At 38.4% G+C, this 26,103-nt stretch overlaps 2 protein-coding genes across 2 annotated transcripts in view; both read right to left on the reverse strand.

Moving 5' to 3' along the window:
• LOC111142519 (twisted gastrulation BMP signaling modulator 1) overlaps nucleotides 1–1,549 on the reverse strand; it is a 68,605-nt gene extending 67,056 nt beyond the window's left edge. The window contains exon 1 of the mRNA XM_022495759.1: nucleotides 1,516–1,549. The gene's annotated coding sequence lies outside the window, so the exon portion shown is untranslated. The remainder of the gene's footprint in view (nucleotides 1–1,515) is intronic.
• A 14,235-nt stretch (nucleotides 1,550–15,784) lies between these two features.
• Nucleotides 15,785–24,578, reverse strand: LOC111142741 (ankyrin repeat domain-containing protein 12-like). The gene is made up of 4 exons (XM_022496034.1): nucleotides 24,423–24,578; nucleotides 20,691–20,834; nucleotides 17,859–17,954; nucleotides 15,785–17,249 (listed from the first exon to the last, which is right to left on the reverse strand). Exons 1-4 carry the CDS (start codon nucleotides 24,453–24,455, stop codon nucleotides 17,064–17,066), a joined length of 459 nt encoding a protein of 152 aa, XP_022351742.1. The 5' UTR covers nucleotides 24,456–24,578; the 3' UTR covers nucleotides 15,785–17,063.
• Nucleotides 24,579–26,103: the final 1,525 nt, after the last annotated feature.

Here is a 26,103-nt window from a genome sequence, read left to right on the forward strand (position 1 = left end):
TATATATACATATTTATATTTATGTATAAATATAAATATGTATATAAAAACCACCAGGTTACTGAGGCAAATAACTACTTTTAATATTGCACCACTACTACTCACCTTTAGTTTTAGGCCCATTTTGCAACTTTAAACTCATATTTAAAACTATTAATACTGTATCATAATTTAAAACATTCAACAAATTTTTAAAACACAAATTATTCTAATGATTATTTATGACTATTTCATTTTATCTCTTAACATAATTAACCAGAATGAAGTAGCTCAGAGAAAGCAGTTGGCAGTCATTCCTTAAATAACCCAGCAAATAACAAAGGGGATAGTAAATTATTAATTGCATTAAGAACTCGAGTAATTTATTAAAATGTGAAGATATTCTTTGAATTCTATACCATAGGTACCATAGATTCTTCAACGTTATTAAGAAGATAGTACACTTTGAAAAAAAGAAGGAAAAAAGACCTGAAAAAATCCTGATAGTAGTTAAACAACCAACATGGTTATTAAGCTTTTTAAAAAGAAATAACTTCTTGGCATTAAAACAAACCCTCCCCAAGATAGAATCAAGTAAAATAAATGACTACTGATGTTGGATATATAAAAGGTGAGTTTATAGGCCCTTTATGATTACTGTAAACTTTTATTCTAAGTATTATAAAGCACAATAAAGCAAAACAATAAGAAAGTGGGAAGAATAAAGGGCTTTGTACCCAGTATGACTCAATTTAGAAAGAGAAAGCCCTGGTGATTGATACTGAGGCCCACAAAGTATTTCCAAAGACCGTTAGTAGCCCAATTTTCGAATTTATTTAACAGCATTGACTAATGTATTTAATACTAAGTCGGATGATTTCTGGTGCATATTCGTGGAGGCCAAAGAAGGTATTTAAAAAAAGTGATTTTTATCGAGAAGTAGTTTTCATCCCACGCTCACTAAAAATGGGATTTTTTTTTTCATCTTTTATGGTTGTCTTCATACTACTCCCAAAATCTCACTGGAAAAAGTATTCAAGTAAATAATGGCATGTACAAAGCAGGTAACAGAATTATTTAAAGGGCCTCCCTTTTTTCTTCTATGGAGTGAGGAACGGTACCGCACCAGAACTGTTTTCCTACGTCGGGACCCGCTTCTCGGGCTCGGGCGAACTGTGTGTGGTCCCCAAGGGGGACGGCACTGACAGCAGCCTTTGTGCCGCTGCACGGAGCCCCTGGCTGCCGGTGAGGAGGCAGAGGCCAAAGCGGCTCTTCACCCCCAATTCACCGACGCGCCGCTGAGCAGCAAGGCAGGGGAGGGGGCCTTAGAGGTGCCGCCGGCCTGCGGGCCCGCGCCCAGCACCCACCGGGCGGCACCCCCACTTTGTCCTGCGCGTAGGCGGGGCCCAGGCCGCGCGGGAGCTGCTCCGCTTCTCCCGGCCCCGACAGCCCGCCGCGGCCTCGGCCTCCAGAGGCCGGCGCTCTCGGTCCGGACCCTCCCCGGCCGCAGACCCTGCCCCGCCTGCTCCCGCTCACCGTGCGCCGCGGCGCCGCGAGACTGCCTGGCCCTTGTTCCCCCGCAGGTCGGCCGAGCCCTGGGCGAGCCGCGGGGCTGGGCGAGGGAGGCAGGCCGCGCCCCCGAGCCGTCCCTCAGCGCAGCGCCCGCGAGCCTCGGGCACCTTAAAGAGACAGGCCCGCCGCCGCCCTCCCCCTAGTTCCCCGGTCCCTCCGCCCGCCTTCGGTTCCCCACTGCCGCCAGCTCCCGCCAGGAGGCGTCTCTCACTCCCGGGGCGCTCCTGTCAGCGCACGCCCTGGGCCCGCCCCTCCCTGCCTGCGGGCCCGCCCCGCCCCGCCCCGCCCCCGCCCCGCCCCCAGCCCGGTCCCCGGCGCGGCCCGCACGAAGGCCCCGCCCCCAGCTGCGGCCCGGCCCCGCTCACGCACGAAGGCCCCGCCCCGCCCTCCGGTCACGCCCAACAGCGCCGCACTCCCGCTCCCCAGGGACACCCACCCGGGGACCCACGCGCGTCTTGCCTCCGCCTTCTTCCCTGCCCCCATCTCAGGTTTCTTTGTCGCCTACCTGGGCTGTGGCTTACCTTCCGTGAGGCCCATTCTCTGCGCTTAGCGTGTGTTCTTCCCGGAGCCGAGAACGGGACGTGCATTAGCTCAGCTACTTCCCACGGCAACCCCTACAGACTGTATCTGTCCGGTTATGGGGATTCAAGACCCAGGCACCTAGTGGTGGAGCAGGATTCACGGGTGGAGCCCGTTACCCTTGCACTCATGTTATCTGACGTCGGAGGCGGGATTTATTACAAGTGCACCTTTCTGGGCTCTATCTCAGACCTACTGAAAAAGGATCTGCTAGGGTAGAGCCTTCGTTCAGCAGTTCACTAAATTTGCTGCGGCCTCAGTGAGTGCCTGACACTGTGCTTGGTACTGGAAATAGAAGAGAGGAGGTGCCGTGGGTGCTGTTCAAGAAGGAGGCCACTAGTCCTCGGAGAGGATGGACAGACGGCTACACAAATGGCTACAGCGCACCTCCCCAGTCCTCAGAAGGAGAGAGCTCCAGGAGTATGTATGACGCAGCGCTCATTTCAGCCTGTACTTCAGAAAAATGAATTGATTCCACTGGCAATAAACACGTAGATGAAGGCATTTGAGAAGTATGCTCAGTTCTTTCCCACAACCCTGGGAACTTGTGTTTTTAAAAGATTTCAGGGTGATTAAGTTGCGGCCCATTGGGCGGGATGATCCACAAGGGACTTTCCCCTTGGAAATGGTGACCTAGTGATAAAGTCTTAAACTAGTAGTCTTAAATGCCTTACATTCCCCTTTGTTGCTTGGAAGAAAACAGAAAGAATGGAAAGTGTTGATTGGCTGAGGGTGTGGATTACATTAATGATATTAGTCCATTTTTGTACAATAAGTAAATAAATATGCATGTTAAAAATCATCCCTGAAAATTATCTTAAAGAAATAATTAAGAGTGTACACAAATTTAACTTTAAGGATCTTATTCTTTGGCATTCCTTACTAATTAAATGAATTATGATACTCCAGTGCAATGAACTAAATCAGCTATTAAAACCAAGATTCTCCCATTTTTGGTCTCAGGACCCCTTTACATTCTTGAAAAGTACTGAGGACACCAGAGAAGTACTTTTATGTATATTAATGTCTATCAAAACTCTTTATGTTAAAACTGAGAAATTTAATGTGGCACCTGGGTGGCTCAGTCCCCAAAGTCTCCCCAGTCTTTGTGTCAGCTCAGGTCATGATCTCAGGGTGGTAAGATCAAGCCCCACATCGGGCTCCATGCTCAGCACGGAGGCCCGGCTCTGTGTGAGATTCTTTCCCTCTCCCTACTCTTCCTCCTCTACCCCTCCCTCCACCCCCGTGCATGCCTGCTCTCTCTCTTAAATAAATTTTTTTAAAAAGAGAAATTTAAAAATATGTATTCATTGTTTCACTTAAAAATAATAGATTCTATTGTATTGGAACATGAATGACATTTTATGAAAAATAAGTACATATTCCCCCAAAAAGAAAAATGGCATTATTTTACATTTGCGCTATTCTCTTTAATGTCGAAATTAATAGAAGGCTTTTATGGGATTTTCATATCTGCTCCTGCATTTATACTGTTGCAATATTGTGTATTATGTAGCTGCTAGGAAACTACTCTAAACTTGTGACAGGAGAATGAAAAAGGCAAAGAATGTGTTAGAATTTAAATAAAAAGAGTTTGGAACTCATGAACCCCCTGAAAAGGTTTTGGGACGCCTAGAGTCCCCAGATTCCACTCTGAGAACTAGTACTACAGATGAATATTGTTGGCATGGAAAGATATTCATGATATATCAACATTTTAAAGTAGTATATAGGGGCGCCTGGGTGGCTCATTTGGTTGGGTGACTGCCTTCAGCTCCAGTCATGATCCCAGAGGCCTAGGATCAGCCCCCTGCATCAGGCTTCTTGGTCAGCAAGGAGCCTGCTTCTCCCTCTCGCTCCACTTGCTACTCGCCTGCTTGTGCTCTCTCTGTCAAAGAAATAATTAAATAAAATCTTAAAAAAAAAGTGTATATATTTTTAGAATGATTACTATTAAAATTGTGTACACAGTTATTTTCACAGTGGGGAAAACTACTCTCTCTCCCTAGGGACAAGCGCTTTAGGGGCTGGGGATTCTGGTTTGGAACCCACAGTCCCATTCTCAACCTCTCTCTACTTGGCTGACTCAGCTAAATTAGCCAATCTGGTTTTACAGATTTGAATTAAAGTGAGCCACAGACTATCAGCCTCCCAGACTGCTCCTGTGGGAGGGAAGATCTACTGAAGTAGGAAGGTCCGTTTGAAGAGAAACCTCCTTTCTTCATCATTCTCTTCCCTGCCATCCTTCCTCCTTGTTCTTCTAAGGTTCTACTGCAAAGCTATCTAAAGAATGAGGAAAGAAAATGGATTTCTTGGGTGTCTGGGTTAAGTGTTGTTAAGCATCAGACTCTTGATTTCTGCTTTGGTCATGATCTCTCAAGGGTCTCTCAATAAATAAATAAATAAATAAAATCTTTAAAAATAGTAATAAGTAAGTAAATATGTAAGTAAAGTCCGTTGTCATTACCTCTGTTATGAATGGTTGTTGAACCATCCAGTAAAAAGAAGAGTATTCCTCTGCATGGGAGTGGGGAGCAGGGGGTAGGGGTGAGGGTGCTCAGGGGCTGCAGGAGAACCTAGCAGACCACTGGGGAAGCTTGGAGAAGATGCTACTTCAGGAGAGATTTGCAAAGGGCTAGCAAGGACTATTGAGATATTTACAAAGCATTCTCAAAAGCCCCTAAAGCTTCCCCAAATTCAGTGTTTACATGTGGCTCATTGTTGCTTACCAAATTAGGTCCAAACTCTGTAGCTTATTTATTTGAAATATTTATTATTTTCTTTTCATTGCCCTTTTGTCCCCTTCTCATCATGCATGTAATACATGCAAGCTGGGGAAATTTTTTAAACTATGGAACTTCATAATGAGTGCCTTTTGCCATTTTAACCCCCAGTGATTGCTCCTAGTTTTGTGTATACTTCTTCTTTTTTTAGTCACATACACTAACATATATTTGCGACAAATGAAATTATGTTAAGAATACTTCACTACAGGGGCACCTGGGTGGCCCAGTGGGTTAAAGCCTCTGCCTTCGGCTCAGGTCATGATCTCGGGGTCCTTGGATCAAGCCCCGCATCGGGCTCTCTGCTCAGCGGGGAGCCTGCTTCCTCCTCTCTCTCTGCCTGCCTCTCTGCCTACTTGTGATCTCTGTCAAATAAATAAATAAAATATTTTTAAAAAATCACAATTTCCTTTTTTCCATTTAGCATATCTAGAACATCTTTTCATGCCATATATATGCAGATCTTTTTTGATGTCACACAAATCTTCTGCATAAGCTAAGCTGGTCTATTTTCACACTTTGTATTTTTCCCATCTTGTATTTCTGCACATTCTTCTTTTTGCTCAGGACAGAATTCTTACTTTTCTTCTAGCTGCATAGATCCTATCCACTCTTGGAAGCCTGTTCAAGTATCACTCTATACAGATATCAAAAATCATCTTCCATAACTCAACACAGTGCCTGGCACATAGCAGGTGAATGAATTGATTAAAGGAATGACTTCCTGGCTAAAGTCCCCAATTGCTTCTGAGCTCCCAAAGCATTTATTTGCACTGACATTTCCCTATTAATGTATATGTGTTCTGTTTCCTGAACTAATTTTAGAAGCTTCTTTAGGGCAGGAATCATATCATCAATGTCTCATTTCTCTGTGTGCAGGGATTCTCTGGCTCTTGGAAGATCCACAAAAACTAGGACCGATGGTCTCACCTGTAGTAGCCAAAATGACAACAGTAACGAAGATGTGAAAACAATTAGTGAAAAAGATAAGGATGCATAGAGTCGAGAGCTTAACGGTTACTTTAAGAAACGAGGAAAAGCAGGGCATCTAGGTGGCTCAGTAAGTTAAGCAAAGTGGCTCTAGGTTTTGGCTCAGGTCCTGCCTGATCTCATGGGTGGTGAGATTCAGCAGGCCATTGAAGCAGGGAGTCTGCTTGAGTTTCTCCTCTTCTGCCCTTCCCTCCCTCTCCTGCATGTGCCTGCACGCTTTCTGTCTCAAATAAATACATACATCTTTAAAAAAAGAAAAGGAAGGAAGGAGGGAGGGAGGAAGGAAAAGAAAGGAAGAAAAAGAGAGGAAGGAGGGAAGGAATGGAGGGGGGAAGGAAGGAAGGCAGGAGAAAGAAAGGAGGGAGGGAGGAAGCAAGGAAGCAAGGAAGGAAGAAAGGGAAGGAAGAAAGGGAAGAAAGAAAGAAAGAAAGAAAGAAAGAAAGAAAGAAAGAAAGAAAGAAAGAAAAAGAAAGAAAGAAAGAAAGGAAAAGAAAGAAAAGAGAAAGGAAGGAAAGAGAAAGAAAGAAAGGGAGGGAGGAAGGGAGAGAGAAGGGAAGGAAGGAGGGAAGGAAGGAGGGAAGGAAGGAAGGAAGGAAGGAAGGAAGGAAGGAAGGAAGGAAGGTCGGCCCCTGGGTGGCTCAGTTGTTAAGCATCTGCATTTGGCTTGGGTCAAGATGTCAGGGTCTTGGGATCCTTGGGATTGAGCCCCGCATCAGGCTCCCTGCTCAGCGGGAAGCCTGCTTTTCCCCTTCCCACTCCCCCTCCTTCTCGTTGCCTCTCTCACTGTATTTCTCTTGGTCCAATAAATAAATAAAATCTTCAAAAGGAAGGAATGGAGGGAGGGAGGAAAGGAAGGAAGGAAGGGAGAAAGGAAGGGAGGGAGGGAGGAAGGGAGAAAGAAAAACAGAGATTGGTGGTGCTTGGAATAATCAGACTTCTGGAGGTTTATGCTTGGTCTAAAGGGCAGTTCAGACTTGAAGGGGCAGAGAGGGGGACTTGGGGGTGGAGGTGAAGGGAGGTGAGTGAGCAGAGGGGGGCTGGCTTGGAGGAGGAGTGACCTAGCAGCAAACCACCCAGGAATAGCCTCAGTCCCTCAGTCCTCAGAGCCATACCACCTTATAAGAGAGGAACAGCAAGTATCTAGGAACTTAATGCTGTCTCTGTGTGTTAAAAGTCATTTAAGATAAAATTTACCATTCTAACCACTTAAAAGTACACAATTTGGTGGCATTTAGTAGTCACAATGTTAAGCAACCCTCACCACTATCAAATTCAAGGACATTCCTCTTACCTTAAAAGGAAACCCAATACCCATTAAGCAATCCTGCAACCCCTGCTCCACCTTGCCAATCCCTAGTCTCTTCTGTCTCTATGGGTTTGTCTTTTCTGGACATTTCAGATAAATGGAGTCAGATAATATGTGGCCTTTTTATCTGGTTTCTTCACTTGGCATTACATTTTCTTTTCTCTTTTTAAAAAATATTTATTTATTTGAGAGAGAGAGTGCACACACAAGCAGGGGGAGGGGCAGAGGGAGAGGGAGAAATAGGCTCCCCTCTGAGCAGGGAGCCCATCATGGGGCTTGATTCCAGGACCCCAAGATCATGACCTGAGCAGAAAGCAGATGCTTCACCAACTAAGCTACCCAGGTGTCCAGCATCATGTTTCCCAGGCTCATGCATGTTGTAGCATCTATCAAAACTTCATTCCTTTTTGTGGCTGAGTAATATTTCATTGTATGACATACCACATTTTGTTTATCTAGTCATCAGCTGATGGACAGTTGGGTGGTTTCTACTTTTGGCCATAGTGAACAGTATTGCTATGAGCATTCATGTACAAATTTTTGTTTGAACACTTTTTTTTCCTATTAGAGAGACAGAGTGCACGTGCGCTCGAGTTGTGGGCTGGAGAGGAGCAGAGGGAGAGGGAGAGAAAATCTAAGCAGGCTCCAGCATGGAGCCTGGCACAGGGTTCGATCTCATGACACGGAGATCATGACCTGAGATCATGACCTGAGCTGAGTCAGATGCTTAACAGACTGAGCCACCCAGGCACTCCTGAACACTTGCTTTTAATTCCTTTGTGTATACTAGGAGTGGAATGGGTCGTATGGTAACCAACTTGTTGGGAAACTGCACCTCGGCTTTCCATAGCAGCTGTGCCCTTTTACATTCTCACCAGCAATGTAGGAGAGCTCCAATTTCTCCACATCCTTGCCAACATTCATATTTTCCATAATTTTGATTATAGGCCTCCCAGTGGGCGCAAAGTGGTGTCTCATTCTTGTGGCTAATTTTTTTTTTTCATATGTTTATGGCTTGCTTTTTCCAGGAAGGATTGGAAGAAGTTGAGAAAAATGCAAATGATGCAGGAAGGGTCAAATCATCACACAGAGAATTTGAAAGGAAGGAAAATAAGGTCAAGAGAGTAACACTGGGCACAGAATGGCACAAAAATGACTTGTTGAGATGAAGGTAACAGACTGATTTTAAGCATTCTCACAGCAAACGCAAAGAAAGAAACACAACCCATCTCAACATCCACAGTATTTGTAGGATAAAAATGAACTAGAAGTAATCTTTTCTTAATATTCATGCTTGAGAGAAAGTTCTCCCATGGGTTCCCATGGAAAACTGCTTTGAATGATTCAACAGAAATATGTATTGGACAAATACGTCAAGGATCTATTGCGTACCAAGCACTGGGCTAGGCAATGGCTATTGGCTGTTTTAAAACTTTATCTCCCGTTCTTTCCTTATTGTGGTTATGTTTTCCTCTACAATACTGTACATACAGACATTAATAGTTCTGTTAACATATTTACTAGTTCCATCACTGCTTTTATTTCTCCTTCAATTCCTATTTTTTTCTGGTTGACGGTCATAATTTTCTACTTCTTTACATGCCTGGTCATTTTTTTTAAAAGATTTTATTTATTTATTTGGGTGAGAGAGACAGACATAGCAACAGAGATACCAAAAGAGAGGGAGCACAAGCAGGGAGAAGAGGGAGAAGCAGGCTTCTAGCTACGCGGGGAGCCTGACATGGGACTTGATCCCAGGACCCCGGGATCATGACCTGAGCCAAAGCCACCAGGCACCCCATCTGCCTGATCATTTTTCACTTGATACTAGACATTGTAATTTTTCCATTGTTGGTTACTGCATTTTATTGTGTTCTTTTAGTGATGGATTAGGCTCAGTCATGTAATTGAGCTACCTGGAATCTGTTTGATTTTTTTAAAAATATATTTTTTAAGATTTTATTTTTAAGCAATCTCTACACCCAATGTGAACCTCAAACAACCCAGAGATCAAGAGTCATATGCTCTCCTACCAACTGAACCAGCCAGGATCCCCTGATTTGATCTTTTTTTTTTTTTTTTTTAAGATTTTATTTATTTATTTGACAGAGAAAGAGCACAAGCAGGGGGAGCAGCAGGCAGAGGGACAGGAAGAAGCAGACTCCCCACGGAGCAGGGAGCCCGATTTGGGGCTCGATCCTAGGACCCTGGGATCATGACTTGAGCCCAGGGCAGATGCTTAACTGACGGATCTACCAGGCGTCCCTGGTTTGATCTTTTTGAAGCTAATTTTTAGGATTGGCCAGAGGGGATTTGGGGCTTATTTGGTTTCACAAAGGCAATGCCTTCCTGAGTACTCTATTTGATGCCCTGGGTATTAGATCTTTCCTCCTTGGCTGATGGGAACACAAACTATGCCCAGCCTCATGTGAGGTCATAGGATTGTTCTGCTACTTCAGCATCAATGGAAGTGAAAATGTTTAAGAATTGTTTTTAGCACGTAAGAATAAATTTCTGTGCCTCTGTTGAAAGAAAATTATGTTATAACGTAATTACTCTGCTACAGAGGTGACTAATAGGGAGAAAGCTTTGAACTATAATACAAATGAACTTTCGAATTAAAAAGCATTAACAAGAGGTGCCTGGGTGCCTCAATCGTTAAGCATCTGCCTTCGGCTCAGGTTGTGATCCCAGAGTCCTGGGATCGAGCCCTGCATCAGGCTCCCTGCTCAGTGGGAAGTCTGCTTCTCCCTCTTCCACTCCCTTGCTTGTGTTCCCTCTCTGTCAAATAAATAAAATCTTAAAAAATAAAATAAAAATAAAGAGCGTTAACAAGCTGCCATGAAAAATTATAGCCTGTTTCCCCAAGATCAATAGGGGAAAATATTGGTCCCATCATGTAGTGTTGTTCAGAATGAATATACAGAGGGGATAACTTGCTTCAGTAATTATTTCTACTCATGATTAGGAGCTTCAAGATTAGGAGAGTTGACTTTATCATAACCTACTGGAAATACGCTATATATTTGAAAGATTGCATATAGAGTATAAACAGTCCCTGAGAAAAAACTAAAATAATCCTAAGAATTAGAAGAATCATATCCTTAGCATCATATATTTTGTAATATTAGATTATCAGACTGATTGCTAGGCAGTCTTCCTACCAGAGTTCAGAGTTCTATATGTGAACCCTGCCTGACCTTCACAACAATGAAGAAGTCTCATGGTGGAGAATTTCGGAAATTTTGCTACTGTGGATCTTTCTTGTTGGCTGGAACAGTCCTGTGCATAATCCAAAATACTTAGTTTTCCATGGAGAAAAATCTAATGGCTGTGGAATTCTGAATGAAATTAGACTCAGAAGCCCATTCTAAAGTGATTAGTCCAGCCTAGAGTTCTGAAGCTTACTTTGTCATCCATTCCATCTACCTAGGAATTTTTTAGTTCCAACTTGTTATAATAGGGCTGGATTGAAACTATGAAGCTAGTTGAGGAGTCTATCTGGGAAGATATTTGCTCCTTGGTCTAAAAGGAGCATTTCTCTGTAAGGGAAAGCAGGCACAAGAATTTTTTTATTATTGTTTTAGCACAAGAATTTATCTCAGTACTAAGAGGTTCACTGAACATCTTTTTTTTTGGGGGGGGGTTAAAAAAATTGCAAAATACCTAAGTGTCTAAGAGGAAACAGGTTAAATAGATTATGGAATGTCCGTATGATCAATGTTTAATGAAATGGTAAATCATTTGCTATTAAAAACATTATGATGTGAGATATATATAGATCATTTGATATATGTATCACATGGTACCTTTATCAAAAGCATGTCACTTTAATTTTTTTAAAAAAAGATTTTATTTATTTGACAGAGAGAGCACAACAGGGGGAGCACCAGGGAGAGAGGGAGAAGCAGGCTCCCCATTGAGCAGAGAGCCCGATGTGGGGCTCAATCCTTGGACCCTGGGATTATGACCTGAGCTAAAGGCAGATGCTTAACTGCTAACTGAGGCCACCCAGGTGCCCCCAAAGCCTGTCACTTTAAAGAACTGACAGTGTTTGTTGCCAACAACGTTTGACCTTTCAAGTAAAGATTAGAATTTTGGAAAACTTGTAGTTGTCACTTACAGCTTCACAGCTTCCGATTACTTAAAAGACATTTTTTATGAAATCAGTGGTGATATTAACAAGTATGAATTTTTAGTATTATAAAATGAGCTCTGTCAACATTTGGAAGACACACATAACACCGTTACCCAATGTTTTCTAAAGGATCAATACATGATGTTAAAAATCATTCACTGTTAAAAGAGCCGAAGTGCAAGATAAATAGATTTAATGTAACAGAGTTAGCAAAAGTTGATTATATAGTTTTGGATTCCACAAGGTGACTAACTTTTAGAAACTATTTGTTGTGGCACCTGGGTGGCTCAGTCTGGTAGGGGTCTGACTTCAGCTCAGGTGACTAACTTTTAGAAACTATTTGTTGTGGCACCTGGGTGGCTCAGTCTGGTAGGGGTCTGACTTCAGCTCAGGTCATGATCTCAGTGTCCTGGGATAGAGTGCCAACTGGGCTCCCTGCTCAGCATGGAGTCTGTTTGTCCCTCTGCCCCTCTCTCTGCTTGAACTCTCTCTTTCTCTCATAAATGAATAAAATCTTTAACAAAAAGAAACTATTTGTTGTGTTTTGATGTGGAATCAAAGAACAATGCCCACATTTGTTTGAAAATCTATTAAATATTTAAAATATTAACATGTTCTCCTTCTTTTCCTATTGTGTGAAGCCATATTTTCTTCATACAAACCAAACCAAACCAAAACCAAACAAATAATAGATACAACGCATTGAGTGCAGAAGCAGATATGAAATTTTTAGGCCTGATATTATGTAATTTGCAAAATTTAAAATAATACACTTTTCCTAGTAATTTTTAATTTTGGAAATATATTTTTCATAAAAGTATACATGAATAGGTTTAGTAATACACTTAAAAATTGTTTTTAATTGTTTTAATTTCTACTCTGGTAAGTATCAACTGATGTAACACAGAAACAAAAGCTCTCAAAGTACTTTCAGGACTCCAGAAACTACTCATTAAGAAAAATGGAAAGGCAGGCCACAGACTAGGTAAAAACACTCAGGACAATGCATCTGACCACAGGACTTAAACGCAGAATATATAAAGAATTCCTACAAATCAGTAATAAAGACAACCCAATAAAAATGAGCAAAACATTTGAGGACATTTCACAAAATATGTACAAATGGTCAATATGCATATAAAAAGTAATGTTCAACCTCGTCAGTCATCAGGGAAATGCAAATTAAAGAAAGGTACAAGGTGCCACTACACATCCACCAAATCACTGAAACTGAAGACTGACACCACCAAAGGATGAAGATTCAGAGCAATGGGTCTCTCACAGGTAGGGGTATAAAATAGTACAACCACTTTGGAGAACTGTCAGTTTCTAATAAAGTTAAACATACAACGATATTCTATGACCTAGTACTCCAAGGTAGGTACCCAAGAGTGAAAGAATATGTCCACAAAAAAAGATGTGCAGATTCACAGTTTTATTCACAATAGTCCCCAAATTGGAAACAATCCAAATGTCTACCAACAAGAGAATGAATAAACAAAAGTTTGTACAATATACTACTGCTCATTAATAAAATGGAACATATTACTGATATATGCAACATGGATGAATTTCAAAACCTTATGTTGAGAGAAAGAAGGCAGACACAAGAAAATAGTATATACTCTTTTGATTCCATTTATATGAAACTCAAGAACAGGTACAAGAAACATACAGTGATGGGAATCACAGTGGTCTCTTCTGGGGTAGGGAGTACTAACTGCAAAGGAGCACAGGGAACTTCCTTCCATGATGCAAATAATCACAATTCAGGCAATGGTAACAGTATATACATTTGTTAGGACTGGCTCTTTTTGTTTAAACTGGACTTAAACGAGTTTAAAAAAAAAAAATGGAGAAGGTACTGATAATGAGCTCTTAAGCGGAGTAATGGGCACACAGGTATCCACAAAAGCTTGCTTCATTCTGTGCTTAACAGCAGAATTTTCTTCGGAAGTGGGGAAAACGTGGCTACCTGAAAGCTTTTTATCTGGACTACTCAGATGTTTTGATATGGCGTATAGCTTTTTTTTTAAAAACGCATTTTAAAAAGTCATCAATAGAGTTAAATAAATGTGTTTCATAAATAATCTTAAATTCTGTGTTAATAATCCACCTAATAAAACTGAATCCCCATGCAAGCGAAGGTGTTTATCTTTAAGTAATTTTATATGCTACTTTCTCTTATGGAGATATGCACATGTCTAAAAAGTTTACATTATTTGCTGATATTGTGTAGTATTCAACATTTAATCACTGGAAAAAGTCATTCTAGATTTATTTTTCACTGTTTTTATGCTGATAGTTATAATTCTACATGCTCTTTTCACCATATTGATTAAGGGAATTATTTAAACTTTATTTGCCTCCATCTGTTCTATGAACTCTGGTTCTACTGATTGGAAAAACTTCGGGTAACTGCTACTGTGGAGGCTTTCTAACCCCATTTTAGGTACAATGGAGACTATGGTGTCAAGAAAGCCACCAAGAAAATGAATTAAAAGATATTTAATCCATTAAACTTCACAAAGTTTTTCCAAAGACTAGTATCTCTTGTATCAATCTTTTTGCCTTAAAAGTTTGAAAGGGATTTTCGGAAAAATTATGAAAATGCTCTCTTTAAAAATTTAAGAAGATAAGACTATCTGATGAGTTTTAAAGTCAATTTCCTCTATATAAAATTTTGGGGGTTTATGTACCAGGATACCAGAAATAGAATAAAAAAATATTGCTAGCTTTCTGAATAACTAAGAAAAATACATATTTAGCACTGCACTCAATTTCTAGAATGAGTATATAACTATTAAGTCTGTTAACATGAGCCTCATGGGGTATTTGCTTGAGATTTTTATGATTATGAAGTTTGCAGCATGTCTAGCATTTGTAATTCATTTCTGAGATCTCATGACTGAAGAGAGTTGAGCTATTCTTCAGAGGCTGTTGCCCCAAAATGAGTATTTCTGTAATTTTACTACTGCCCAAAGTAAACACTGGTGTTTGGCTTAGAGTCACATGGGAGTGGGAAGTAAAAAAACATTTAGCACACATTTCACTCTTATTTTTTCTATAAAAATATAACTCTTTATTAAATAACATGCACAAATATCAACTAGTCATTTATTAAACAGATATGATTTAGAACAAGATTTAAAGAAATACAAATCCTTAGGTACAATTTAGTATATCTTGTTCATGATATTTGAATAGTTAAAAAAAAAAATCACTGATTAAACTAACCATCCTTTATTTCTCTTTCAGAATCCTAAATCTTTTTAGGTATATACCCCATTCCAAGTTTTTTCCTAGTATTTCAGAGCTTTAGAATATAAAGCTCCTAACTACTTACTTAAGTATAAATTCCACCGAGAAGGCATTCAACTTTTCGTGTAAGCTATCTGATCAGCTTTGAGTCACTTTACAAGGAAACCTGCAGAAGCAGAAGCATGGCATCAAGGCTCCAGCAACTGGAGGTACCACTGAAGAGGGTGAGAACTAGGTTAGTATGTAAAAAGCTGGGACAACTAAAATATGCCAGATTCCTGCCTGCTTGTTCTCTTCTGCAGCTTGTTCTGTTTGGCCAAACAGTGATTTCCCCTCCTTTTCCAGTTGGACCCTCAGAACAAGATGCTGTATAAATTTACACCTCTCATATTTTCTATGACTTCAATGCTCAATAATCTGGTTTTTTAAGTTTTACGCAAAAGTATAAACAAAATTTGCATTGAGTTTTTCCATATTAAAAAGTATTGCTTTTATAAATTAGCTTTTAATGTTCCCAGCCTTAATAAACTTAACTTCAACAAAACCAGTGCTTCAAAATCTACCCTGCCTTTCTTGGCCCCAAGTATTCAATAAAAAAGGCCCAAATATCTCATCTAAATTTCTAAAGAACACTACATCCAACCTTTATAATAAAGTCCTTGCACTGTGTATCTTTTACACGTGCTGCTTTATTGCGCATGCCAAGTACAGTATGAATTAAAATATAAATTGACGTAAAAATTCAAAAATCCCTAAGCTTAATATATACCTTTGCACTCAAAAACTTCAGTTTTTACATTCTCTCCCATTAGCTGGGATTTCCAACTTGCTTGCTGAGTTTAAGTCACTTTATTCCTCATATATCCTTTTTACTTTTCTCTATCAGAATAAAAAATATCCAGCATTATTTTATAATTCAAGAAAGTACTGTGGAAAGTTCTGTAAATTTTATCTCATATACTTATATTCAATTTTACTGTAACCTAATTTTCCTTTCAAAAATGTTTAATAAGTTGAGCAGATTTCAGACCTGAAATATTCCTGAATATTTAATCTACTTCATGTTATAGAAGAAACTGGGTTTTTTCTAAGTATATTGCTAATTATTTTATTAAAAACAGCATACCAAATCTTATTTTAATTATAAAATTCTGAAAATTATATGTTTTGCATCTTGATACAAGGAAAAAATACAACATATTAATCAATTTTTCATAAATATTGAAGAGATTGATCAGAATATGCCTGTTTCTTGTACTTTTGACTACCAAATATCTCTTTTTTTGATTTGAGTACTCAGTTTGTATTTTAAAAGTGCAAAGGTTATTAAGCTTAAAACATTATATTTAAGCAATGTAAAAAAGTTTTACAATGATTTAACATGACCAATAAAATTTATTAAACATATTTACATATATTCACAGATTCTTTCATACTTGAGTATTAAAATAGACATTTACAACTTCAGATTTTTCATTCAAAGGCATTTTGGGAGGGGGAATGGGTTCTACTGTGTGAGATGAAATAAGAGCTGTTTCTTTGCATGACTAATTCTAAATAATGTGTCCAACATAGTGAGTCATAGGTACTATCCCAGGAGACTGGCATGAAACACCCTACACTACTTCAGGCATTGCTTATGGAGAGAGTTAAACTGTAGGAAGCATGCAGTACAACTAAGTCACAACCTTTACAGTTATGGTGATGAAAACAAGCTAACTCAAACACATGCAGGCCTTATTTAAAAGTTTTGCTACCTGAACACATTACTACTACACTCCATACAAACGACAACTTTGGTCCAATAAAACATTAGACACAACAGCTTTACAATTATTTCTTTGTACATGTTTTGACTACCAATCCCTTTGTATACATTTTGACCATTAATTACAAGATTTACATCTGCACAATATGTATAAAATAAGTTATTAAAAAGGAAGACAATATTAAAACTTTGAAAAGAAAACTGTACAATTAATTTACAGATAAAATAAACTGAAGAAATTTTGTGCCAAGTTTTTCTTCCACATTAGAAACTATTTGGTAGGAATTGAACCTTTTAGTTTACCAATATATTTTAATAAAACTTTAAAGATTTGAATACTAGTGGTTATCTTGTTACTTAGGAGCGCTAACAACTTCCAGTGCTGTTAGCAGATTCTCAGCTTTTGAAATATCTACCACGGTCTGCCAACATGCTCTAATGTAATAGTTACCTCTCACCAATATAAATACTAGATTTCAGTTAGAAACTGGATCTAGGATCCAAAATAATTCTCTTTTCATTCTTTATAAAATGACAGTGTTTACTACATACATAACCAACTTTAGTCAAACTTTACTAACAACTGTAAAGGCATAATATCAGTATTTTTCTCAAAAGGCAGTGTTCCACAGTTTAATACTCTTGAGCCACATGAGTTTAAGACGACACCACCAGAAGGAATGGCTGCTATATGGGAGTTAATTCAAAGTCATCATTAACATCAACAAGGGGAACATAAAACTCCTGGATTTCATAAATACTGATAGATTTATAGGTGGCAGGATCAAGTTCCTGGAGTTTGAGCTGCCATTCTAATCTCTGGACGGCATTTAAAGCTGCAGCTTCATGTTGTTGTCTCATTAAAAGACAGGTCTATTGAGAAGAAGAGAAGAGTTAACTGATTTTTCTGTCAAGTTTGCTTTAAAAATTAATCTCACCCATAGTTTCCTTAGTGATTAAGTTTTTAAATTACACACCCATTTCTGCTTTATCCTGTCTGTATCCATATGCCAACTATTTCTGGGTCTGCAACTTCACAACTCTCTGACCTCACAGACTAATTTGAAACTGCTCTTTCAAATAATGAGATTTCAAATTATCAAAAGAATCATGAACACCTTAGAAGTGATTTTTGAAATGATTTTAAATCTCCAACCAGATAATTTTCTTTATGAATTATTTATAGTATATATTCTTTCTCTGATTGCCCTCCCCCATTCTTTCATTGTCAGAACGATCACTAGACTTAGATACTGGACAGCAAGCATAAATATCCCCATCAGAAACTGCTACTTCTGTGATAGTTTCAACTTTCATACTACACTGGTCTTGAAAAATGGACTTGTGCTCTTTATTTTCCTTTACTTTCCAACTGTAGCCGGCATGAGGATGCATGACTAATGGCTATCTCCTTTCCTAACAGAGCTACACTTTCCATTTAAGAGGGAAGCATCCATTTAAACTGAACTTAAATATACATACCTTTAATTTGTCAAATTTATCATCCACATCTTGTAACCAAGACATGAATTGTCTTGCATTAAAGCGATCCCTCACAGAAGTTTTACTGTCATCAGACTGAAAGAGAACATCAAAAGTAGTTGAATACTATACAATTTACTAACCAACTTTAAAACCTATATGCCATTATATCTCTTTATGGTATAATGGAATGATGAAAAGAAAGATGGAAACATTTTGAAAAAAGATAAAATGTAATTTTTTTATGCCTAGGACATTCTTATTAAAATAAAATTGATTTCATTTCTCATTTTAATTTTAATGTTAATGTTTACCGTATGTAGGGAGAAAAAGTGTTAAGGTGAGCTACAGCACTTTAAGGCCAACATTTTTTCCAGGACCAGTATTTTGGAGTGATCATAAAGAAATTCTTTATCAATTCTTAAGAATACCAGTTTTGGAATTAAGACGGCTGTATTCAAATGCCAGCTTTGTGTCTTATTATGTAATCTTGAACTAATTATATACTTTCTCAATTTTCTACTCCGTAAACAGGGCTGAATACCTCTTTTAATCTTGTTTTGAGAATTAAGCCTCTGACGTCCTCATCACAATGCTTGGGCGTACAGGCAGCACTCACTCCAATAAACATCTGCTGTAATTACTGCTATTACTATTACCACCGCTGCTATCCAAGTGACATCCAGGCATCATGTAGATGCTCCCAGTTTTAGCTGTTATCACTTCCTCCTTGGTCCTCTGTAAGATGTTTTTAGTATTTAAGATTTTATTATTGAATCTTTTTAATATTACAAGCTTATTTTGAAAAGGAAGAGGTCTGACGAGAAAGCAGGCTAACGGACGATCTAAGCCCTTAGCTAGGAAAGGTAGACGACTTCTCCTTTCCGTTAATTCCTCGGTGGCTCTTCTCACAGGAGCCCGCTACTCACTGAGAGACCGTCTACTCTAAAGCCAGAGGAGAAGGACGGGTAAGAGTTCCATAGTTTTCCTCAAGAGAAGGACAAAGTTCTTCTGTCCTTTAATTATTAGGCCGATCATGGCCTAATCTTCTTTTAGTTTGTGATTTGGGGATCCTTCTAAGGGTTTACTGAGAAAACTCACTTATTTTTGATGTTCTCCTCTAACCTATCTGGGGCAACAGATTCTTATTTATCAGAAACGTCATCCTGTTGTGGTCCAGTGGCTTTCCATCTCAATTTCCAGTTCTGCTATGGATTGCTTTTTATTTTTACATCTTTTGTCATTTCGGTGAGTTTTGGAAGGAAGACAAAATAAAAAGGTATGTTTACTCAACCACTGTGAACCAGAAATCTTCAAGAGACTTTCCTTGTAGCTTAATTTATATTGTTCTAAAGTTGACTTCATTACTCTATAATTGCACAAAACTTTAAAAGATCTCAAGATATTTCATTGTCTAGTCCAGCCTTTAGTAACATAAACTGTTCATTTCCATTATTAAAAACCATTCATTCTTCCCTTTAAATTCTTTAAAGCTGAGAATTATGTAAATTCCCTCAGTGGCCTTTTCCAAAGTGTATTTCCTTAGAGTCAAATAGTTCTTTCTTAAGATCCAATTATTTTATTATTATTTTAGAGAGAATGCATGCAAATGGTAGGTGGAGGAGTAAAGGGAGAGGGGGAGAGAGAATCTTAAGCAGGCGCCATGCCTGGTGTGGAGCCCTACGCAGGGCTTGGTTTCATGGCCCTGAGAGATCATGACCTGAGCCGAAATCAAGAGTCAGATCCTCAAAAGACTGTGAGCCACCCGGGCTCTCCCCTTCTCCCACAATTATTATTCTTAATAGCCTTTTCAAATATCTCTGAATACTTTCATTTGGATAAAACAGTCAGTGACGTAAAGTTCGAAATCCACTGTTCTAGTTTAATCTTTTTATGAGTTTTAATCTTTTTATGTTTTAATGCCCAATTATTTTAATGACATAGTTAATTTATAATTAAATTTTATTTTTTAATAATTTTTAAATTTTTTAGCATATATTTTTATTAACATATAATGTATTATTTGCCCCAGGGTACAGGTCTGTGAATTGCCCAGGTTTACACACTTCATAGCACTCACCATAGCACATACCCTCTCCAATGTCCATCATCTTTTTTTTTTCTTACAGAGAAGAAAAATAAAGCCCAGAGAGAACTAAGTAATTTTCTCTGTAATATACCCTACATCCTTTGTGTTTCTATTCTGACTTAAAACAGCATTTCTTAATACTTTTGTGTAATAATCCTTCACTGTCCATGCTTACTCTTTATTTTAATCATTATATTCTATGACCAATGAATTTCATTCTCGTTTGTGAGGCACAAGATATTCTGACAACTGATATGTCTGGTTCTGAATTCGTATAATTTCTATGTGGCAGTAAACTCTATTCAAGACATAGCTACAGTTTTTTTCCACAACTATATTTGTTTATTCCAGAAATATCCAAGACCAAAACAAGACCTGGCCCTATTTTAGCACCATCACAATCTAGAGGTTCAATTTGCCTGTAGTGTCTTCCAGCTTACAGTTGCTTTCCAGTTGCCTGAAGGTACAAACACCCACTTTAGAAACAAATTACAAATTATGTAAAAGGGCACTATTCTAAACACATATTGGTTTTGTAAATATCAGCTTTTATAATCTGAGCCTGATGTTTAGAGGATTTTAGAAAAAAGATCAAGTGATCTAGAAGTACTTTATTCTGCCAGAACTGTTTTTCTCTTTTGAGTTTTATTGATTGCTGGATTCAAGTTTCTTCTGTGGGAACAGATCACAAAAGCACCCAAGCTCTATTTAGGAACATTTTAACTGTATCAATGGCACTTTACCTGAGCGTCCAGCGGCACACTGTACACTTCTGCGTCCAGTAACACAGTGCATGCGCTAAATGGCAGTGTTTGATTTGCCAATGTTCTTGCAGCTCTGTAATGAACTCGTAGAACTTCCTGTTCATTGGATACAATGAGTTTTTCCTAGTTGAACCAAGAATAAAAAAAAAAAACCATAGTTCTTCAATCACCTGTTTTTTCAAATAAAATAAAATTACTTAAAATGTACTAAAGGACCTGAATTTCAGAGAAGCTTTTTTTTTCTTAAAGATTTTATTTATTTATTAGGGAGAGAATGAGAATGTGCCCAAGCAGGGGGAGGAGCAGAGGAAGAGGGACAAGCAGATTTCCGGCCAAGCAGGGACCCTGATGTGGGGCTCGATCCCAGGACCCCAATATCATGACCTAAGCCAAAGGCAGACGCTTAACTGACTGAGCCACTCAGGTGCCCCTCAGACAAGTTTTTTCTTCACAGAGATTGAGAGATTTGAGAACTCGAATTGTTCTAAAAGTATAAATAAATGTTCTTTCCAAAAGCGGCAGGCTTTTTAAAAAAATTATCTTTTCAAGTGTACAATGGTGGCTTTTAGTATAGTCACCAAAATGTTCAACCGTCACCATTAATTTCAGAACATTTTCATCACCCCAAAAAGAAACTCCATATCTATCAACAGTCATACCCCATATACCTCCTCTTCCCCTGGCAATCACTACTCTACTTTTTGTTTCTATGGATTTACCTACTCTGGATATTTTCTTACGAATGGATCCATGGAACATGTGGTATTCTGTAACTGGCTTCTTTCATGTCACATGTTTTCCAAGTTCATCTGTGTTACAGCATGCGTTAGTACTCCATCCCTTTTTATGGCTGAATAATATTCTACTATATAAACACACCACATTTTCTTTATTCATTCATCAGCTGATGGTCTTTTGGGTTGTTCCTAGCTTTGTGCTATCATGAATAAGGCTACTATGAACATTCACACTCAAGTTTTTGCTTGGATGCAAATTTCCTTTTCTCTTAGGTAAATAACTAGGAGTGGAGGTACTAGGTCATATCGTAGTTCTATGTTTAACCTGGTGAGAAACCGCCAAGTCATTAACAGCAGTTGTAGCATTTTACATTTCCATCAGCAATGTATGAGGGTTCCAATTTTTTCACAATCTTGCCAACACTTGTTATTATCTTTTATTATAGCCTTTCTAATGGATGTGAAGTGCTGTGCCATTGTGGTGGTAGCTCGTTTTATGATGAACATTTTCATAGAAACAAACACTGTACCTTGATGCTGATATTAAACCTCTGACAATCACAGTACAATCCTGTCTTAAAATGTGTTAACTGGGGTGCAATACTTCCAGTTATGTAATATGCAAACTCACCCTATCATAAAGTTAATGAAGTCATCAGGCAATCCTCTGCATTTATTAGACTGGGAATCCTAGGGTATAGCTACAATCCCAACCCATGGCGATACTGGTTGCAGACTTGTGCCATCTGGTGGTAACTGTCTTCTTCGGTTTAAACATCGGTGGGGGCAACCCTAGGACCGGTGGCTGGTTAGAACTTCAAGGATTCCTGAGTTCAGGAATCCTTCCATTATAAGATGTCCATCATTTTGTTGGTTCTATCTGGCAGACTGAGCTGATAAAATATTAAAGATGTGGCTGGTATTCTTCTCACCACATTCCCTATTCTCTCTTGACAAGAACTTTATTCTTCCCCTACTGGAGGACGGAGGCCTCACCATATCCAAGTATGTATTACTATAGAGTTTTACTGTATTTATAATTTAGTGAAAACACAAACACAGTCCTATTTAATCTCTTTTAAATTTTATGTAACAAATGATACTCAAAAGAGAAGAGGTAAGTCTAACACTTATGATTCATTAAGTACAAGTTTAAGGTGGGACTTGAAGTGATAATATATCCAAAAAGTTGATGAGATGCTAAGAAAAAATAACTAGAAGTTTTCCTAAAAGATTGGCCATAATTGTATAGAGATTAAGAGCAATAACCAAAAATGAAGTCAGACCCTAAAAAAACTAAGAGATACACTGCTTAAATGACAGCCTAAATATTTCACTTTAGGTCATCATTCCTTTTTTTTTTTTTTAGGTCATCATTCTTAATGTTATGTCTTTGCACTTCCAGAGCATCGCTTCTTAAACAATGTCTTCTGAGAATGGGTTATGCATGCCCCAAAGTACTCCCCACCTTAGTTCTTGGAGAGGCAGAGTGGGGCATGACGTAGTTCAAGAAACTGGGCCAGGAACTCTGGGCTGTAAGATGTGTTTGTTCATTCAGTGCTCATTCAAGTATCGTCATCACTTTCAAAGGGAAAAATGACTCTAGAACAGAGGTTCTTGACTTGGGGTCCTAACATTGCCAAGAAGCCCGTAGATAGACTGGGGAAAGTGTCATCTGTGAACCTGGATGTAAAAAATTCTTTATTTTTTATTAACCTCCAACTGACATTTCTTTCAATTATGAATATAGGCCACAAACCACAGAAATATCAAAAGTATCTGCAACTTTGCCATCCATAGAAATCACAAATATTTTCAATTCATATTGTAAGTGTTACAGATAATTGCCCCCAAATGGTATCATTGTTTGCTGTCACACTGGTGAGGCATTTTAAATTGTCTATTGGTCAATATATGAAAGCACGTGAGTAATTTTTACTATCTGCTAAAGTTTTGAAAATTGCACAGTACAAATAAGAATTCTTAACTACCTATAAGGCAGCATGGCTTTTGTTACATGGATAGATGAACAGATGAAAATATGTTACCAGGTGGCTTCAAACATGCCTGATGGTTGAAATAGCTATTGATGTGTATAATGTGACTTAACTTCTTATTGAGAACAAAATATTCACTGCCATAGGTCATGCACAATGTTGTAAGGTCTGTATCAGTGCTTCTTTCTTTTACTGTTCTCTTTGCAATGCTATAAATTTATTAATTTAAAAAGATAATTTTGAGAAAAGGTTTTATATTTACCAGATTGTTACACGGGTCTCATGGCATAGAAAAGTGAAAAACCTCTGCCCTAGGAAATCAGTTATGTAAGAATCAAACAAACTGCATACTTTTGTTTGTAAGAGTATATATATATATATGCCTCTATAAAGAAGGAACACATTTCATACCAAGTTTCAGAAGTCCCTGGCCCTCCCAAAAGATTAAGAAGGTGCTACATTTTTGTCAATCCAAGTGAAATGAATTTTATGATTTCTATAAATAGATAGGTTTTCTCACATCATCCCATGCCAAGATTAACCACTAGAAACTAGAATACGAAAGCAGAAATCTAAGGACCAATAAGAACAGCTTTTCTAAGTATTCTGCACTGAAGCAGAAAACTTGGAAATCCAGCTATCTAACTAGGAATTCATCACTTTAGTTCCACAAATTCAGCAAATGATAACAAGAAATTATTAAGAGATTTTTTATACATCAAAAATACACTCAACACGAACTGTAACATAAGGACAGCTACCCTAAAACAGGCTTATAAATTCCCTAACTACACAGGTACAAGATAACAAAATCAAACCATTTCCCAAAATGGTTCTAAATAAGGAAAATCCCCTAAGGCAGTTACGTGTGTGTGTATATATAAAATATATACATATACACATAAAATATAATGTAGGTCATTATGATCTATTGTTAAAATACAATAATTTTTTGCATAAATTTAAACACTTCTTACCCTTTCAATACTGTGTTGCAAACGTAGTTTCATTCTTACAACTTCTTGTTGCCGAAAAAGCTCTTTAAGTGGATCTGACAGTGAAGGTGGTGGTGTAATCTAATTTTTAAAAACATACATTAGTTAAAAATACAACGAGCTATTCCTAATTTTTAACAAAGTTTTATTTATTTAAGTAATCTCTACACACAATATGGGGCTCAAAATTACAACCTCAAGATCAAGAGTCAGATCTCTTCTGACTGAGCCAGCTAAACCTCTTTCTGGATCAGTTAATAAAAACATAAATTATCATGTTCTCTGAATTAGATAATACAGTAACAATTATACAACCGATTATTCTCAACTTCGAAGTCTGAAGCACAGAACATACCGATAAACTTAGATGTTTTAATTCTGAGGCCACAGCAAATTTCAAAGAGCAAATTAAAAAGCCTAAGGACTAAGGAAATTCCTTTTTTACAGAGACACATTTTAGAGCATCAGTAAGTGACAGCTCATAAACAGGGAGGGAGGGTTCACAAAAGCAGGGGGAAAAAAACAAGCAAACAGTCTGGTCCTAAAGGTTATAGCAGCCTGAGTCTTAGTGTAGTAAACATAAAGTCTCTTTGTAGACAGAATACAAATCAAAAAGTGGTGAGTTTTACATTTACTGAATTAAGTCTTTTATAAAAAGATGGAATTATCCTCTAATAGATCTGTAGTTTTCAAACTTCTTTATTATAGGTGATAACCCATTTTGTCTTTCCGTACACCAAAAATCTTATGGTTGGTTCATCTCTAAATCGATTATTACAGTGGACTGCATTCTGGTATATGCTGGAGGTTAAGGAAGCAGATACCATCTATGCATTGTTACACAGTTAATATACAGACATCTGTGATCCCCTAATATTCTCCCTCTGTCTCTTGGAATATCTATATTCCCCCCCCCACCCCATCTAGCTTCTAACTACTGTCAGCATTTAGGGAAAAGTAAAGTATCTCAGTATGTTCAGGAACCATAGAATAACTTAGTTGACTTTTCTGATTCTTCAGAAGGTGGGACAAGCAGATTCTATGTATGTCTTGATGTGGGGCTAAAGGAATTATACACCATATATGAAAAGCTCTAGCCAAAGAATCAAACCTGGATCTGATTGGGACTCTATAAACAGTTTACAGGAATTATGGGGGAGTGAAAAAAATGTTAAATAACATCACATGATTTCACTCAGTTGAATCGATGCAGAAAATTCTACAGGACAAATAACTTACTGGGGCAGATTATTTATCAGGCCTCTAACTACAGTAATAAAATTGTTTGATTTCTGTGCCTTATAAACATCTTTAAGTTTAGTAAGAGTAACAGTGAAGTTTAGTGATACTATCTTGAAGTTTTCCAAAATCATAAAGGCTTCCTTTATGCAGGCCAGAGGAAGAGTATCTACTCCTTTGAGCCTGGGGTATCAGAGAAAACTTCTTGGAGAGGGTAATGCCTGAGGCTACATGTTAAAGGAAGAGCCAGAATCACAAGGTGAGAGAAATGCATTGTGGGGGGAAAAGGAAGGGAAAGAAGAGAGGGAGATAATTCCCAGAAGAGAGGGCAGTGTGATCAAGTGCACAAAACAAAGAGATAGTATGGTGTCTGGAAAAGTACAAGTTGTTCTGGAGACATCAACTTTGAGGGAAAGAATGAAAG

This window comes from Enhydra lutris, unplaced genomic scaffold, assembly GCF_002288905.1.
Source record: "Enhydra lutris kenyoni isolate GAN:26980312 unplaced genomic scaffold, ASM228890v2 scaffoldscaffold8, whole genome shotgun sequence".
NCBI classification, from domain to species: Eukaryota; Metazoa; Chordata; class Mammalia; order Carnivora; family Mustelidae; genus Enhydra; species Enhydra lutris.